We start from the raw sequence: 15,754 nt of genomic DNA on the forward strand, positions 1-15,754 counted from the left end.
TGGGGAAAAGTGAACTCTTTCCTCTTAATAGCTGTTTATATACGTGTAATTCAATTTTTGATATTTTAATACGTTGAGATTACTGTAATATGTGTTAGGTTTAGATGTGCATGTTTATATCACTGATGTGTCTTGATAAATACTATTTAATTATTGGAGATGGCAGAGAAATAGATGGACCTGATCTTATTGATCAATGTCAATGTATAGGTGTAACTTGTTTTGGATTTCACATTGCGCAGGTGCAGCGCTCCCCATCATTCGCCTGGCTGGTGGGAGCACTGTGCATGAAGGTCGAGTAGAGCTCTACCATGCTGGCCAGTGGGGAACAATCTGTGATGACCAATGGGATGATGCTGATGCTGAAGTGATTTGCAGGCAGCTAGGCCTCAGGTTTGTTTTTCTTCTTTTGTTTTCATTTTTGAAAATTATTTCCATACCCAAAGGTAGGTGCTATTTATCTCAATGACACATTTCCTTGAACAAATTTTAACAGTGCCTTTTGATCTTTGTCCTTGGTGAGATTCTATGAAGAATGCTTAGATGAAGATTTCACCTACTTGTATCTGCACAAGACTGGTTCTATATTACTAAAAATCTAAGCTTTATTTCCTTTCCCTAGTTGTCTTTATGTTATTCCCAGGTAATGACCAGCCCCATCAACAATAGTGATTTAAATCATATAAGCCTCCACTTGTTAGCATGTAATTAAAGTTTAACCCCCATCCCTCTAATATTGTCTAAACTCTTGAACTTCTTTATTTGTAGGTATGTGCTTAGAACAAAGGATATTAGTGTTCAAAGGAATAATTCCCATTTGGGTACTGAGAGGAGGCCTGTATGGCAAAGACAGCTGTATGAAAATCAGCATTGCATGTCTCTCAGTTGTCATTATTCTGGACTATTATGTTATGTGATTTCTCTCTAGTAATTCTGAGCCCTGGTATAACAAGCTTACACGTTTCTCTAAGATTGCATTGGAGGGTCTTTTGAAAGTTAATGTTTTACTTTAAATTACAAAAATATTTCCATTAGCACATTGTGGGAGGGCTGTGATGGGGAGGTCTCTTGAGAAGAAATCTTTGTTGTTCATGTCTTATTTGTCCAATTAATTGTAATCTTTGATGCTGGAACATGATTTTGAACATTGAACCATTTGTACTCATAGATTCCTTTTTTCTTTCTTTTCTCCATGATACTGATTTGTTGGAGAGACAGGCCAGTTGTTTTGGAGAAAATCCTGTCCTCTGAATTTGTCTTCTGTCTTCTTTCTGCTGTCATGTAGTTTACTCTTGTGGTCCTTGGTTCTTGTAATTCCTGAAATTGAAGGTTAGGCCCAAATGCTTGACTAAATCAAAGCAAACATTTTGACTAGATATCGTCCCAATACTGTCTGCTCATCTTGTGTCCCAATAGGAGTCAGAGAATAGCTCTGGTTTCCCTCACTGGCAGGACTGAAACTGAGTACTGCGTTAAGGTGGCATCAGCTTGCTCCTTCAGTGCAAAGTTGAATTTACCCCTGTAACTGATTGACAGTTCATGTATGGGACAGGGCTGGGCATGGCAATCCTGGCAGCGATGCTTACTCATATGATTATTTCCTTTGGATAAGCCAGGAATATGGACAGTCAGTTCTTTTTGCAGGAAGTGTAATTAGTCTTTACATTTTGAGGCTTGATTTTTTTAAGTGTTCTGACTGAATATCAATTTCATGAACAGCTTTCTCGAAGTATCCAGGTGTTGCTATTGGAGTCAGCAAAGCATAAGATTGTGAGCATGCACTCTGACTCAGAACAAGTCAGGTTTGAATCTTGCTTTTGGAGTTGCCCATAGATACTGAGCATCTCTGAGTTACAGTTTTCTCATCTATAGCATATTCCCTAATTTACAAGGTTTTCTGTCTACACAGCAGTTAGCAAATATTCTAATTACACAGGGTCGATCTAATTAGAGACTTTTATATTTAAAAGATATTTTTAAGCATTCAGTGGTGGTGAGATCATCAAACACTATACATCTACCCAGAACTTCCATTTAGTTAGCTGTATCTAGTAGTTTCATACTTTTAAAAAGTTTATATATAAGGATACTTCAAGAAGTTCGTGGATAAGTAGAATTGATAAGTTTATTTTGGTGCATAAAGATAAAGGCTTAATAACTTGAAGGAATGTGATATTATGAGAATCACTGTTGTATTGGCAGAGACACCATGAATATTGGATTTATCATAATATGCATTTTCCATGGGCTTTCTGTAGTACCCTTATGTGTGTATTCACTGGGTTATTGATTATGTGTTCAGTTGATTTTCATGTTAGTTACTAAGAAGTTTATGCCTTTTCCAGAAATACTAAGAACTTTAAGAGTAGAATAGTTACATACTTACTATTACCATTGTGATTTGGGTTATTTAAATTTAAGCAATAGGTGTTTTATACTAATATAATCTTGTGGAGAAAAGGCAAACTTTTGTTGCTTAGAAAATGATAGAAAATTCGGTGACATACTGAAATTAATAACACTAAAGTCATGAGAGTGGTTTTGAAAATTCATGTTGTATGTAAAATTCACTTTTTCAAGATTCATTTATTTAAAATGCCAAGATACAGAAAGAAAAAGAGAGAGAGAATCTTCTACATGTTGGTTCACTCTCCAGATGGCCACAGTGGCTGAGACTGGCCAGGCTGAAGCCAGGAGTCAAGAGCTTCTCCCAGGTCTCACACATGGGTGCAGGGACCCAAGTACTTGGGCCATCTTCCATGGCTTTTCCCAGGCCCATTAACAGGGAACTAGATGGGAAGTGGAGCAGTCAGGACTTTAACTGGCTCCCATATGGATGCTGGTACTGCAGACAGAGGCTTAACTTTCTACAACAGAGTGCTGGCTCCTAGAATTCATTTTTGAGAGAAATATTTTTTCACTATTTATATAAAGAGTTCTTAAATAAAGGACATGCTGACAATAGTCTTTATACAGAAAGAATATAAAGGCAGAATCACAAGGAAGACTATATGAATGTTGAACACACAAATGGGCTAAGTAAAGTGTCAGCATCTTTTCTCAAGCATTAGCTTGTTACAATCTTTTGTATGTTTGGAAAGTGATTGAAAGAAAAAATATCTCCAGATACACCAGACAACAAAGATTGTACCCAGCCTTTTATTGGTGTGTTGTTTTAAGATTTATTTATTTATGAGAGGCAGTGTTACAGAAAGAGAAAAGGAGAGAAAGTGAGGTCTTCTATCCTCTAGTTCACTCCCCAGTTGGCCACCAATAGCCAGAGCTAGGCCAATCCAAAGCCAGGAGTTTCTTCCAGTTCTTTTACATTGGTGCAGGGGCCCAAGCACTTGAGATATCTTCCACTGCCTTCCCAGGCCATTAGCAGGGAGCTGGATCAGAAGTGGAGCAGCTAGGACTTGATTCAGCACTCATATGGGATGCCAACCCTGCAGACACTTAGCCTACTATGCTACAGTGCTGGCAACATCCATAAGCCTTTGTAACAATCAACAATTCAGTTTTGTAGACACCAGTTTTTATCATAAGCACTCATGCTCTGAGCTGACCTTGTTTATTTGATTTTCTTTCATTTATTTGATAATTATCTCATGCATTTACATTATATTCTGAAATTCCTCTTCCTCTATAATTTTTGTTTATTTAAAGACTAAGTACTTTCAGATGAAATAGTTTTTTTAATGGCACATGGTTGATAGCATGCAGCATAATTGTTGCTTGTCTAAATTTATGATTCATTTTTAAGCAGATTTCATCTCAATCTTACTTGCTTTGTTGAAGTCCCAGAGGGAAACTACATCATACGTCCCTGGAGTGGTAGTTACAGTTTCTACCTGAGACACTGTCTTTGTTGACCCTCATCTATTAATGATGTATGCACATTTTGTTAGCTGGCAAGCTCCCTAAATACAAAAGGAATGATTGAACTTAAGATACACAAATTTGATTAACCCAGAACTTGTAGAAAAATGTGGAGCTGGAAAGGAGACAGCCAAATGTTAGAAAATTCAGTGAGGAGAATTAATATGTACCCAGTGAAGTTTTAGGTGGAGATGTTTTAGAATTCCTCTTTTGTAGCCGGCGCCGTGGCTCACTAGGCTAATCCTCCGCCTTGCAGCGCCGGCACACCGGGTTCTAGTCCCGGTCGGGGCACCGATCCTGTCCCGGTTGCCCCTCTTCCAGGCCAGCTCTCTGCTGTGGCAAGCGAGTGCAGTGGAGGATGGTCCAAGTGCTTGGGCCCTGCACCCCATGGGAGACCAGGAGAAGCACCTGGCTCCTGCCATCGGATCAGCGCGGTGTGCTGGCCGCAGCGCGCTACCGCGGCGGCCATTGGAGGGTGAACCAACGGCAAAAAGGAAGACCTTTCTCTCTGTCTCTCTCTCTCTCACTGTCCACTCTGCCTGTCAAAAAAAAAAAAAAATTCCTCTTTTGTGTGCTTAACATTGAAAGCGTTTCCTCCTGTCTTTAGAAATTCTTAAAAGCAAAGCTAAGAACTGTGACAGCACATTTTAATGTGTAATGTGCTACATTTACAAAAGATTTAAAGATTGTTGACATGTATTTCCACTAAGTCAGAGTCTGCTTAAGAGTCAGACTAACTTAGTGGTGATGTTTTGGGCACATTATTTAACTTATGAGCCTGTCTCCTTATTTGCAAATTGGGAACCATAGCATGGTGGAGCTGTAGAGAGGATTGCATGATTAAATACATACACAGCTATTAGATCAGTGTGATAAGCATTTGATCCATACCAAATATCATTATTGGAGATGGGAGAGATTATTTTTTCAAGGAGAAATTAGGGTATTGATCATGAAAAAGGAGGTTTTTTGTTTTCCCATCCATAGTTTACAAGTTTTAGAAGCTGACATTTGCAATTAATAAAGCAGCCTTTTATAACTTAATAAATTATTTTCTTGCACATTAGAATGGCATAACTCCATTCTGTGTCCATCTCCGAGTCATATGACTAAGCATGGTTAGTCAGTCAGGTGGTGCTATATGGCCTTTTTCTATCGGGGAAAATAAAAAGAAATGCAAAAGCTTTCAGTGAAAACAATCTGATGAGCTAAGTAAGTTTAAGAATGTTTTGAATAAAGATCAGATGTAGAATCAGTCCAGTAAGTGTTGGAGGTTGCTGTTATGTAGGTCAAGCAGCTCTGCACAAAAAATAGTAACTCAATGTATTACATCAATGCACCCCTGCTGCACAAATGGATTTTGGGGTCAGAGGGTAAGAAAGTGGGCAACCCTGAGACTTTTATCATAGATGAACTGGCAGGGGTAGAAATAATTTCCATAGAAGAAAGACTGAAAACACACAGCTTTATTCAATTTGCTGAGCACTTAACTGCTCATAAGTGTTCTATTGCTTTCCCCAGTACTGTAAAATCAGAGTCATCAGTTTCTTTGGTATTCCAAAAGCCAGCATAGTTCAGGGCACCAGGAAAGACTAGTGACTGCTGAAGGAATGTGTGCAGGTATAAATATTATTTTCTTAACCTTTATAAACTCAAAAATTTGCTAGAAAACCTAGTTTGTAGTACAGCATAGTTGTCTAGTTAATGTTATTGTTCCCAAGTTTACTCTATTGGCTTTTTTTCTGATTAGCTTATTTTAATTAAGTACCTTTATAGTCAATAAAATATATCTATAAACACTAGAAAATACAGAAATGTGTAAGAAAGAAAATAAAATGCTCAAGTCATGTTTTAAATGGATTTTAACATAGATTACCATCCCCCATTCACTGATCAGGTCTGCCCCTCTCCCGTCCTGTTCTTCATCAAGGAAGGGACACAATTCTGAGGCATTTAACAAAGATTTTTACTTATTCTTCAGACTTGTATTACATAAGCACGAGCATGTTTGAAGCACAGTGCATTTCATTTACTCTGCCCCACCCTATCTGTAATTGCTCCTGGCCAATGGATGCTTTTAGGGTCTGTTTGTTGCTTGGGAATAAAAAGCCTTTGTTAGGTTTTAGCCTATATAATATTGACAGTGATAGAAATTTTTAAATCTCCAAAAAGTATGATGTGTAGGAATACTTTATTATTATTTTAATTGGATCGCTAGGGAGATCGAACATACATGGTCATTGGTTATGTATATTACTTGTATGAATAGCCTAATCCTCGCTATTGCATTTATTTATTTATTTTTTTTTGAAGTTGGCTGTTTTGCCTTCCATTAAAACAAAATAATGAGGCCAGCTCCGTGGCTCACTAGGCTAATCCTCCGCCTGCGGCGCTGGCACACCGGGTTCTAGTCCCTGTTGGGGCGCCGGATTCTGTCCTGGTTGCTCCTCTTCCAGTCCAGCTCTCTGCTGTGGCCTGGGAAGGCAGTGGAGGATGGCCCAAGTGCTTGGGCAGACCAGGAGGAAGCACCTGGGTCCTGGCTTCAGATCGGTGCAGAGCCGGCTTAAGTGGCCATTTGAGGGGTGAACCAACGGAAGGAAGACCTTTCTCTCTGTCTCTCTCTCACTGTCTACCTCTGCCTGTCCAAAAAAAAAAAAAAAAAAACACACACACACACATAATAATGATACCTTGTTATTAATCTCCAGCAAATTCTTTGGTGATTGCTGTTACATATTGCAAATATTTCTTCCAGACCTTCAGTTTGCATTTTGTCTCTGCTTATGATGTAGTTTCCCAAACAGTGGTTTACAACTGTATGTAGTTGAATTAAACTTTTCTTTTCTGACTTCTGAGTTTTCTCAGTTGCTCAGGAAATCCTCTCTTGCATCAAAGATTAAAAGAATATGTTCCTATTATTTTAGTTTGGTGAGTTTTCAGTGTTCTTTCCTTCCTGCTCCTCTTCTTCGTGTGTGTGCTATTTAGTTCTTTAGATCATCTGGATTTCATTTTTGTTTCTGTTGTTGGTTCTCTCACATTGGTTCCAGGTTTCCAATTGTACTCACTGAAATTTTCCTTAAGAGATATTTCTCTTTTTTGTTTAGTTTTCTTTTTTCTGTCGCTCATCTCAGGGCAGAGATCCAAGAAGGCTGTTAATCTGCCTTTCTCTAAAGTTTTCCTTTCTGGATTCCCTGGGATGTTCACTAGTCATCTCTTCTCCAGTTCTGTTTTGTTCTCTGACTCTCAGTGTTCACTAAGTTTCTATATTTGCTTTCATTAATATCTTTCCTCTGGAGCAGGGGTGTGCAAACTTATTCTGTAAAGGGGCAGGAAGTAAATATTTTAGACTCTTCAGCTACTTTACTCTGCCACTTCGGCATAAAAGCAGCCACAGACAATAACTTGAGAATTAGTGTAGCCTTGTTCCAATACAACGTTATTTCTGGACAGTGAAATTTGAACTGAATTTGATTTTCACTTTTTCCAAATTATGTTTGTGTTTTATTTTTTTTCCTCAACAATTTACAAAATGTAAAAAATCATTCTAAGCTCACAAGTCATTTCAAAACAGGTGGTGGCCCTTGGATTTGGCCCATGGGTTATAGTGGCTGACATCAGCTCTAGAGTTACAAGCAAGGACTTCTCTCCCTTCCTAGGTCCTCTTGTAAAAGTGAGCAAAGGCCTCAGGCACACAACTCTGAGAAGTTTCCTTCTTTGAACTGATAATAGTGGGTATATGAACATATTTCAAACAACAGATTTCAATTACCCAACTACCTTACCCCTCAAATTCTGGGAATTACTTGTAAGACTCTTGAATTTAATTTTCTGAATGTTAAAAAATTTTTCTTGTTTAGTTTATTGTGAGTGTTATAGTAATACTTTATCGTATCTTCCCTTGAGAAACTATATTTTTCCACTATACCATCAGCTTAAACAAATTGAAACTTGTGTTTGTTTCTTAATAAAAGAGATACCCAACTCAAGGCCACCATGATATTTCAACATTGTCAGGGCTCTCATCTATTTCTTGTTTGTAGTTCTGTCATTTTTAAAAAATTATTATTATGTTTCTTTTTTGTATATATTTGCAGTAATGGGGGAGTTCCGTATCAAATTTTATTTATTTATTTTTAAATATTTATTTATTTGAGAGGTAGAGTTACATGGAGATAGAGAAGGAGAGACAGAGAGGTCTTCCATCTGCTGGTTTGCTCCCCAAACAGTGGCAATGGCTGGAGCTAGGCAGATCTGAAGCCAGGAGCTAGGAGCTTCTTCTGGGTTTCCCGTGCAGCTGCATTGGCCCAAACACTTGGGACATCTTCTACTTCCTTCCCAGGTGCATTAGCAGGGAGCCAGATTGGAAGTAGAGTAGCCAGGACGCTGTAGGTGGATGCTTAACCTGCTGTGCCACAGTGTCAACCCAGTTCTGTCATTCTTAATGTGGCACCTTCTGACCCAAGATAGTTTCTTAGGCTCCAGTTACCACCTCTGTCTTGTAGACAACAGATAGAAGGGAATGGAACGAGGGCACTTTCTAGAAGTTATACATGATGCTTCTACCTAAATATCATTGGTAATAACTTAGTCATTTAAAGTGGCCAGAGTTTCATTTTGGGATGATGAAAAAGTTTTGGTGATGGATGGTGGTGATAGTTTTATAACAGTGTGAATGTACTTAGTGCAGTATGCACTTCAAAATAGTTAAAATGTTACTCTTATGTCTATTTTATCAAAAACAAACTACTTTAGTAATATAGAAGCAGGGGAAGATGGTAGATATGGTCTGTAATTGCAATACTTTTGCTCTCCTAGAAATATGAGCTCCAATACTAATGAAGGAAAGGAGGGTCAGTAATGGGAAATACATAGCAGTCTTAAAAACATGTGCAGTGGCAGGAGATATGAATGGTAATAGACAAAACAAATAGAGAAAGTCATGTTTTTGTTTTTGATTTTTTTTTGACAGGCAGAGTTAGAGAGAGAGAGACAGAGAAAGGTCTTCCTTCCGCTGGTTCACCCCTCAAATGGCCGCTACGGCTGGCACACTGTGCCAATCTGAAGCCAGGAGCCAAGTGCTTCCTCTGGTCTCCCATGCAGGTGCAGGGCCCAAGCACTTGGGCCATCCTCCACTGCCTTCCCGGGCCACAGCAGAGAGCTAGACTGGAAGAGGAGCAACTGGGACAGAATCCAGTGCCCCAACCAGGACTAGAACCCGGTGTGCCAGTGCCGCAGGCAGAAGATTAGCCAAGTGAGCCGCGGCACTGGATATGTACTCTATAGAATATTATACAGCAGTAAAAAAAAATGAAATCCGGTCATTTGCAACAAAATGGAGGAATCTGGAAAACATCATGCTGAGTGAAATAAGCCAGTCCCAAAGGGACAAATATATGTTCTCCCTGATCGGTGACAACTAACCGAGCACCAAAAAGGAAACCTGTTGAAATGAAATGGACACTATGAGAAACAGTGACTTGATCAGCCCTTGTCCTGACTGTTGATGAACAACTTAATACTTTATCACTTTTAGTATTTTTTTGGTTCACTTAATACTATTGGTTGAACTCTTTAATTAACACACAATTATTCTTAGGTGTTTAACTGAAAAGTGATCCCTGTTAAATATAAGAGTGGGAATAAGAGAGGAAGGAGATGTACAGTTCGACACATGCTCAACCAGAGTTACCCCAAACGGTAGAGTTAGAAATGTGGCAGGAGTTTCCAAGTCAATCCCATCAAGGTGGCATGTACCAATGCCATCTCACTAGTCAAAGTGATCAGTTTCAGTTCACAGTTGATCATAATGATAGGACTAAGAGTCAAGGGGATCACATAATCAAGACTAGTGTCTGAAAATACTAACTTATAGAATTAAAAAGGAGAAAATGATCCAACATGGGAAGCAGGATACACAGCAGACTCACAGAATGGCAGATGTCCTAAACAGCACTCTGGCCTCAGAATAAGCCCTTAAGGCATTTGGATCTGGCTGAAGGGCCCATGAGAGTAAATGAAAGATCTCTGTGAGTGAGATTCCAGTGGAAAGAAGGGCCATCAAAGAAGGAGGTGCCTTTCTCTGAAGGGAGGAGAGAACTTCCACTTTGACTATGACCTTGTCTAAATGAGATCAGAGCTGATGAACTCAAAAGGCTTCCATAGCCTTGGCAACTCATGACGAGAGCCTCGGGTGATTACTGACGCCATAAACAAGAGTGTCAATTTGTTCAGTCAACAACAGGAGTCACTGTGCACTTACTCCTCATGTAGTATCTCTGTCCTTAATGTGTTGTACTATGTGAATTAATGCTCTAACTAGTACACAAGCAGTACTTTACACTTTGTGTTTCTGTGTGGGTGCTAACTGTTGAAATCTTTACTTAATATATACTAAATTGATCTTCTGTATATAAAGATAATTGAAAATGAATCTTGATGTGAATGGGATGGGAAAGGGAGCAGGAGATGGGAAGGTTGCGGTTGGAGGGAAGTTATGGAGGGGAAAAGCCACGGTATTCCAAAAGCTGTACTTTGGAAATTTATATTTATTAAATAAAAGTTTAAAACATAAAAAAAGAAATTCCTGTTGATCTAGGGGGTAAACTGTTAAATGGCGATTAAAAAGTATCTTTGACCAGGGGCAAATTGAGTAAGTCCAACCAACTTCTGCTGTCTGATCCAGAATTCTTACATTCTTATGTTTATTCAGTGGTATTGCTAAAGCATGGAATCAGGCATATTTTGGGGAAGGATCTGGCCCAATAATGTTGGATGAAGTACGTTGCACTGGGAATGAACTTTCAATTGAGCAATGTCCAAAGAGTTCCTGGGGAGAACATAACTGTGGCCATAAAGAAGATGCTGGAGTGTCCTGTACCCCTTTGACAGGTAAGGATTTTATCCCATTAATACAGTAACACCTGTGCAAGCATCATTTGGACTTACCACATCTTTATATGTCCTCAATTTGAACAATATTACCCAATGAACATACAACTAAGTCCTCCAAATAAAACTAAAAGAATCTAACACAAAGTTATTAAAATGTTATCTCCTTATTTATAGATATTTCTAAGTTTTTAAATTTCAAACTATAAAATTCTGTAAGTATAAATCAGAATAAATATGCCATTGATGTATGTAGTACCTAATAATCAAAATCTACATGCAATAGTAAATTTCAGATATTGGGTTTTATAATTATGTCTTTAATCCATTCATATATTCAACAGGCTTAAGTTCAACAGGCTTGAGTGACAGAATGTGTTCCTACCTGGTAAAATGGTATTGATGCAATTGTTAATTAAAGAACACTATTAAAGAAACAAAGTTACCTTTGTTATGCTCTATTTCCATAGTATTCCATATTGCAGCATACTTGTCAACATATGTCATGTGTTATAAGAAGGGCATGTCTGAGTGTACATTTACTTAATTGTTTGGAGGTAGAAGGAAGTAGATGGGCATCCCAAATCCATTGTTCCTACGCTAAAAAGAACCTAGAAAAACATTTCTGTTTAAATTTTTCTTTAACAAAAATCAAAAGAATAACTTCTTAGGACCTATGAAATACTAAATTTGTATTGACATACTTCTGTATGTGCTACTGTTTTTACCAGCAGAGTAACATGCTTATATTTGTAATTATATCAGAATATGTTTTTTCTACCCAAGTAATAGGAGTACAAATAAAAAGAAAATTATGTTTTAGTAGGACAGATACATATTATGTCATACAATGTAGTGATGTCAGTTCATTGAGCACTCCTGTAATGCGAGTTTAATGGAAGGCCTAGAGGGAAGCCTGAGTGTATACGGTATTAGTGATGAAATGAAAATGTTGTTTTGCCTTTCTTGGGAGTGAATCTGCTTAGTCTCTGCATCTCCTTCTTATTACAGATGGGGTCATAAGACTTGCAGGCGGGAAAAGTAGCCATGAGGGCCGTTTGGAAGTGTATTACAGGGCACAGTGGGGGACTGTATGTGATGATGGCTGGACTGAGCTGAATACATACGTGGTTTGCCGACAACTGGGATTTAAGTAAGACCCATTGATATGAGGCAAATAAATGCCACATTATTTTTAAAATAATTTTTATTTATATAAGTTGAACAAATTTCATGTATTTTATATAAACAAATTTAAGAACATTGTGATACTTCCCACCTATGCTCCCATCCTCCTTCCTTTCTTATTATTTTTAATTTTTCATTGACATACTTTCAGTTTATTTTATAATCATAAGGCTAAACCTCCACTAAGTAAAGGTGCCATGTTATATCTTTAAATGTTTTATTCTGTGATCATTACTTATACTTTCTATAATATTAAACCTATATGTTGTCTATAATCTATTTACCTACCTATGGAAGAACAGTTTAGAAATGACATTTTCTGTGATAATGAATAACCATCTCTTGTTTTTTGTCTTGTTGAACTTTCCTGCCACCACCCTTCTTCTTGAATAATTGGTTGAAAGCCAGTGAGACTCCTAGGTCCTTTTGTGTCTTTTCAAGACTTTGAATGCTTGATTTTATTCTGATGCATCATCGCTATTGGATGCGGTTAGTTTTGACATCATTGTATCTAAAATTGTAGAGAAGTTCAGCGTCAAACAATTTGGTAGTATATTATTCTGGTTTTCAGAATGTAATGATAATTATCACTTTTATTTGAGAAAAATGGCCGTCTTGTAATGAGATGACCTTTAAAACTCGCCTTTGACCTCACTCACTTAAAAGCTGAGTATCACACTTGGAGCAATATATTGCTTGTCACATATATCATACATTCAGAGTAAGAACTTAAGTTGGTTGAAATAACTGCAAATGATGCCTTTGAGCTAAATATTTGAATGAAGCCCATGAATACCCATTCTTTTATGCCATATTTCTGTGTCATGCTTGAAGTAATTTTCTCATACTTGAAAACTTTGGGAAAATTGGATCATTTCAGCTTCAGATACAACTAATTGTGAACATTCATGAAATCTTAAATATATTCCCTCATTCAAGCTAAGCAAAGTCATATTTAACATATATGTTAAAATTTATAAAAAAGCAATATCACATATAAAGTTCAGAAAAGAAAGAAAGTAGAAAACTACTTAAAATTTTCCCATTTTTACACTATTATTTACAGTATCTGTTTATAACTTTATATCAGCTCAAGTGGTGGATGTGTAATTTAAGTATCCACACTTTTAATACTTTTAATAACAAAACATCCTTCAAATGTTGATACTATATTTAATATTGAGGTTGAATTTTTTCCTGTTATAATTTTATTAAGAAGATGTCAATGTACATGATTGCCTCATACTTTGAATTTTTGGGGGCAGAGCAGTTGTAATTAATGAGTCAAGAGGTATGACATAACAAACAGCTAAATTATTATTGACTTTAATAAGAATTACTTTATAAATGTCACTTTAAGTTAATCTGTAGACTGATAAGTATACAATTTTCTCAAATTAGAGAGACCAATAAATCCTCTTATCCTTTATTTTCACATGGTTTTCTATTAATGAAAACAATTGACACTGATTCTTCATATTTAATTTATTATTTTCACAAATACAGTTTTCAGTCATAATTTTTCTTGCATTCACAGAATATCTAGAGTTACTGAATATCAGACTTTCAGTACACTATTAGGTGTTCTAAATAATTGTGTTGAAGATTGTATAAGCATGTGCTGCATTTAATTTACAGAGGAATTCTTGAAAGGATATTCTTAAGGAATAATAAAGAGGGTCATGCTTGTGTGTTTCCTTGTATAACCCAAGAGTAAAATGACTTCCTTTTATATATCATATAGCTAATATGGACAGATGATTATCAGATTGATACATTTGCAAGAAAATTGATATAAGCTGGAAGTGATAGAGGTTTGGAATTTAGGTTACTTACTTTTCTAGCTAAGTATGGATTAGTTAGCAAAATCACAGGAAAAAGTCTAATTTTTAATGATTAACAGCCAGTTAATTATTGATTGAAAGAATAACTAAAAGTTGCATTGTTTTAATTTATCAAATGTTTGTCAAGTTGAATACATTTAATATAATTGCCCTGGAAAACAATTAGGAAAATTCATTTCAGAAATGTCTCTTTATATTCTTAGTATAGCAGTAATAAAAGCATCCAGTTAAGGAAAACACTGACATAAAATTTATGAGTAACAGCTGAATTTCATAGACTCTTAAAAATGGAAGACACATTAAGGTTATTTAAGCTCAGTAATTCCTGGAGATTTGGATTTTATGTAACAAAAGAAATATTGAGAGGATGAAAGTTAAGAAAAAATTACCAATTTTTAAATTTTATAATTTTTTCTAGTTTTACAACATACATTTATTACAATACAGATAATAGAAATGATAAAGTCAACTGGAATATTAAATAATTTATATTTTATATAAATTTCTAAAATTTTTAAAAAGTTTTTAAAAATTAAATATTCAGTTTATCTATTCCTACAAAAAACTGAGTGCTATTATTTGATGTTGATGGGCTGAAATCCAAACTTCATGAAGGGTTTGGTAGTGTGTGTGGGGAAATTACTAAACTAGTACACACTCTGTTTGAAGAAGATACCAGAGAGGCCTAGAGAAGCTGAGGGAGTCAGAGGGCTCCCAGTGTTCGTCAGAAAACCAAATGACAAACGTGTTCTCGCTGTGTGGTTCACAGTGTTAATCCTGTTGTCAGGAATTTGAGATATATCCCTTTGCAGTCTCTCTGGTTGGTAGGATAAATTGAACACCAAAAAACAAGAATGAATCTGAAAATAGGATTATTACTCAATGGTTACTCATTGAAACAACCAAAAGTTGTTCAGATGTTCAAACCCTGTAACTGCGGCAACTCAGCGCTGTGTCCTCAAGGCAGGAGAAAGAACCAAGAAATACGCTCTGAAGTCCCAGCACTTAGGTTGTTTATGTTTTGTGGTTCATTGTAACATGGTTTATTTTATTATCACAGATATGGCAAACAGGCTTCTGCAAACCATTTTGAAGAAAGTGCAGGGCCCATTTGGTTGGATGATGTCAGCTGCTCAGGAAAGGAAACCAGTTTCCTTCAGTGTTCTAGGAGACAGTGGGGAAGGCATGACTGCAGCCACCGGGAAGATGTGGCTGTCGCCTGCTACCCTGGCAGTGACGGACACAGACTGTCTCTGGGTGAGAACCGACCACAACTCTAGACATTCGTAACTCAGTAGCCATTGTACTTTAAGCCACTGGCCCCAAGTGTAAAGTGTTTCTCCTCTTTGGATTTTTAACTTCCCATATTTTTCTAAGTTTCAGTCATTCTTATGCAGAGAAAAATATTCCTTTGAATCTATCCGCATTATGAACTTTCCAGCCCTGAAATTGTTTTTCTTTACTTAGAAACCTAACTTTCCCACTAAAAATATTTGTAATCGTGTGATCTGAAAGAAGAAAGAAGCTGTGTAATCTGTTTCTCTACTCCTTATTCACCTATTCTGATCATTTAACTTGAGTACAAATGAGCTATTTGGGACATATTTTTAAAAAAGAAAAAGAAAAGGAATATTCCACTCCTCCCCTTGTCTCATGATTCATTTCTTCTCTGCTCCTGAGGCCTTGTCAATCATTGGTCACCAGCCACCCATTCTTTGCTCTTCCAGGGTTCTCAATAGGCTTCTAAATGGATCAATTGGAGCTAATAGCTTACCCATCTTTCTAAGATATGCCATTATCCTAGAGACCCTTCGGGGACCATTGCTACTCTCTTTTTACAAATTTCTTCAGATTTGTAGTTTGATAAAAAGGAACCAGCTCCTCTAACAGTCTTGAACTATTTATGGCTAAACATTCTTACCAGATTCTTAAGGTCTGATGGGAAGGAAGGCAGG

General features: G+C 37.0%; 1 protein-coding gene across 1 annotated transcript in view; it reads left to right on the forward strand.

The window, feature by feature from the left end:
- PRSS12 (serine protease 12) overlaps positions 1–15,754 on the forward strand; it is a 72,013-nt gene that overhangs the window by 19,890 nt on the left and 36,369 nt on the right. Inside the window, exons 4-7 of the mRNA XM_062199701.1 lie at positions 243–393; positions 10,589–10,767; positions 11,779–11,920; positions 14,860–15,056. Coding sequence (XP_062055685.1) covers positions 243–393; positions 10,589–10,767; positions 11,779–11,920; positions 14,860–15,056 — 669 coding nt within the window. The remainder of the gene's footprint in view (positions 1–242; positions 394–10,588; positions 10,768–11,778; positions 11,921–14,859; positions 15,057–15,754) is intronic.

The sequence above is a fragment of the Lepus europaeus genome, chromosome 8, assembly GCF_033115175.1.
Source record: "Lepus europaeus isolate LE1 chromosome 8, mLepTim1.pri, whole genome shotgun sequence".
Lineage (NCBI taxonomy): Eukaryota > Metazoa > Chordata > Mammalia > Lagomorpha > Leporidae > Lepus > Lepus europaeus.